At 52.4% G+C, this 2641-nt stretch overlaps 1 protein-coding gene across 1 annotated transcript in view; it reads left to right on the top strand.

The window, feature by feature from the left end:
- Nucleotides 1-2577: 2577 nt before the first annotated feature.
- The window catches only part of CUNH9orf78 (chromosome unknown C9orf78 homolog), a 5936-nt gene continuing 5872 nt past the window's right edge, over nucleotides 2578-2641 (top strand). Inside the window, exon 1 of the mRNA XM_019510646.1 lies at nucleotides 2578-2603. Within this exon, the coding sequence (XP_019366191.1) occupies nucleotides 2602-2603 (2 nt within the window). The 5' untranslated portion in view covers nucleotides 2578-2601. The remainder of the gene's footprint in view (nucleotides 2604-2641) is intronic.

The following is a 2641-nucleotide window of genomic DNA, read 5'->3' as shown; positions in this document are numbered from 1 at the left end:
TTGGCAGCCCTTTTAGCAACTATTCTTTGTCCTTGCACAGACCTCGGCTTTACTCTTCCTCCCTCTGAGCTGTTGTCGCTGTTCTGTGCTAAAAGCTGCGCTCTCTCCAAGGTGTAAAAAGGCAGGCACAGGAGGAAGGCTATAGATCTTTGTTATGCACTAGACCATCCAAAAAAACCCCAACCCAAATCTGTTTCCCAAGCTCTTGGTTGATGGTTGCTCAAAATGTTGATAATATAATAATTAATCATACCTAGTATTTCTCATCCACAGAGCGAACCATAAAGGCCCGTGGGTTCCTTTGGCACCCATCTGGAGACATCTCATGTTGCAATGTCATTGCATAGGCCCAGATCCTTCATGTGTTTTCAAGAATCTACTTACAGAACCAGGGCATAATGGTACCCATGCACCAAAGCTGTATTGGAGGAGTTTCTATACATCTATATTGGGATCTCAGCCAACTGGTAGCCAAGATGACTAATTAGCAAAGTCTCCCATCCAGTGGCTAAATCTGCATCCTGCAACATTTACTGGCCCTGCAAAATCACATCCGATGCCAGGAGGTTCTGTTCTACAAGCCGGAAGGGAGAAGAAACTGTGCAGCAATGCAAGCCATTCATCCTTTGCAGATTATACAAGAAGTTCTCAGTGAGGAATATTTGTAAACACCTGCTCCTTGCTTCTTGTTGAAGTGCTCATAAGAAGCCAGCAGCAAAATGTACACTTTTCCCCCCATTAGATGTAATTCAAGACTGCCGACACGAATAACCTGTGATGTACAAATCAATACCACCAACTTCACAGCCACAGAGCGCTTTGGGACAAATGCGGGTTCCATCAGAGTCAACAGCACAGCTCTTTTTGCCTTCAGTCGAGTCAGAATTTACCCCTTACTGAATATAGGACATTTGGGCCGAGAAAATAAAATCTTAAAAATAATGGGGTGATTTCTTAACAACCCTAATGCTCTGTGCTGCTACAACATCCTTCCCATAAGGCTCACAATTTTTTTTTACTGACAGTAACTCCTGCATACGATAGGGATTACCCCTGATCTACGGATGCCGAAACTGAGTCATAGAGGGGCTAACAGACACAGCATAATTGCTACACCACGTCCCTTGGAAAATATTTTTCCACCCGGCAAACAACCCAGGGTGTTGCACACACCAAACAGGGCAGCAGCTTCTCTGCAGGGAATCTAAGGCGGGTTTGAATTTGCGTGATAAATGGGGGTGCAGAATTTGGTTTGTTGGCATTAACAAAATGCAATTTGGAAACGCCCCAGGGGCTTATTAATTTAAGAGAATCCGTGGGTAATTTTAAGAGAAAAGCCGACTCACAGAATCACATGAGCAAACAAAAGAAAAGATCTGCACTTGCCTGTGCTGGCTTGTTCCCTGCAACACATTTTCTATTAGGTCCAATCCAGGTTTAAACGCCTGGAGCAACGGGGCTCCTAGGGCAAGGCAGCAGGTCCCTAAGCCTCTGCTTCAACTCTCTGAAATCCTTTTACTTTTTAGGACGATTGTATTGTTATGGTTTTTTTATTACGTTTCATAAAGGGTAACTGATGTAGCATTTCATTGCAGGCAGCCCTCGACTTAAGACGTGTTGAGTTCCAACGAACGCGCGGCACTCACGACATTTATACATCGACACCCTGTTTCGACTCAATCCAATGCCACGCCAGCGAGCACGTTCGCTGCGTCGCCCATCTCCCCGGAGAACATCTGCCCAAACTGCCTTTAAGAAAGCGGACACGACTCCAGAAAACCTGCAGCCGAGACTCCAGCTGAGACCCCTTCAACAAGCCCAACCAAGAGCCCTTCAAAACGTCCAAAGTCACCTCAGAGAAGTCTTTCCAAATCGATACGCTTGCTATTTACAGTATAAATGCATGAATGCTGTGTGCCCCCGGAGGCCGGGAGGGCCTGGCGACCACCCGCAGGTGTCAGCGGCAAGGGGTGCACCGCCACGCTCAGGGGGTGCACGCGCACCCCCGACATGTCACCAACGAAGGCAGCTGCATTACTCAGCTATAACTGACGGAGTACCAAATGCTGGGTTACTTTTGGCTCCCAATGGGACCTAACTCCCATGGACAGCATCGCTTCCTATAGGACAGCCGGTTCAGAGGGGCGACGCGTGGACTTCGGGCACCCACCCGGCGGGGCCCGTCTGTGCGCTGGCGCCCCAGGAAGAGGGCAGCTCCGCTGGCCTCCAAGCAACAGCGTCCAGACGGACTCGGGGCCCGGGTGGGAAGTGCTGCCCGGAGCAGACCGAGCAGGGACTTGCAGACACGTCGGGCAGGAGCGGTGGGAAGCGGCAGGTGGGCTGACCAGAGAAATAACGGAGAAATAGCGAGTCAGACCTGGGCAGCAGGAGCGCGCCGCGAGCCTCGACTCCCCCGGCCCCGGCGCCGGGACCAGCTGCACGCTGCCCGCCCGCGGGAGGGGCACGCCCACAGCTTCGGCACGCACCGCGTCGTCATCGCGGCGCCTGCGTCATCGCGGTGCGCCGGAAGCGCAGGGCGGTCGGGGAGGCACGTCGGAAGCGCAGGGCGGTGGGGGAGGCGCGCCGCAGGCCTGGGCTGCGATGCCGGCGGGGAGGGGGTTCCGGCGGCGGGCGGGCTCCG

The sequence above is a fragment of the Gavialis gangeticus genome, unplaced genomic scaffold (assembly GCF_001723915.1).
Source record: "Gavialis gangeticus isolate Ggan-Ray unplaced genomic scaffold, GavGan_comp1, whole genome shotgun sequence".
Lineage (NCBI taxonomy): Eukaryota > Metazoa > Chordata > Crocodylia > Gavialidae > Gavialis > Gavialis gangeticus.
This window is presented reverse-complemented; position numbering and strand designations above follow the sequence as displayed.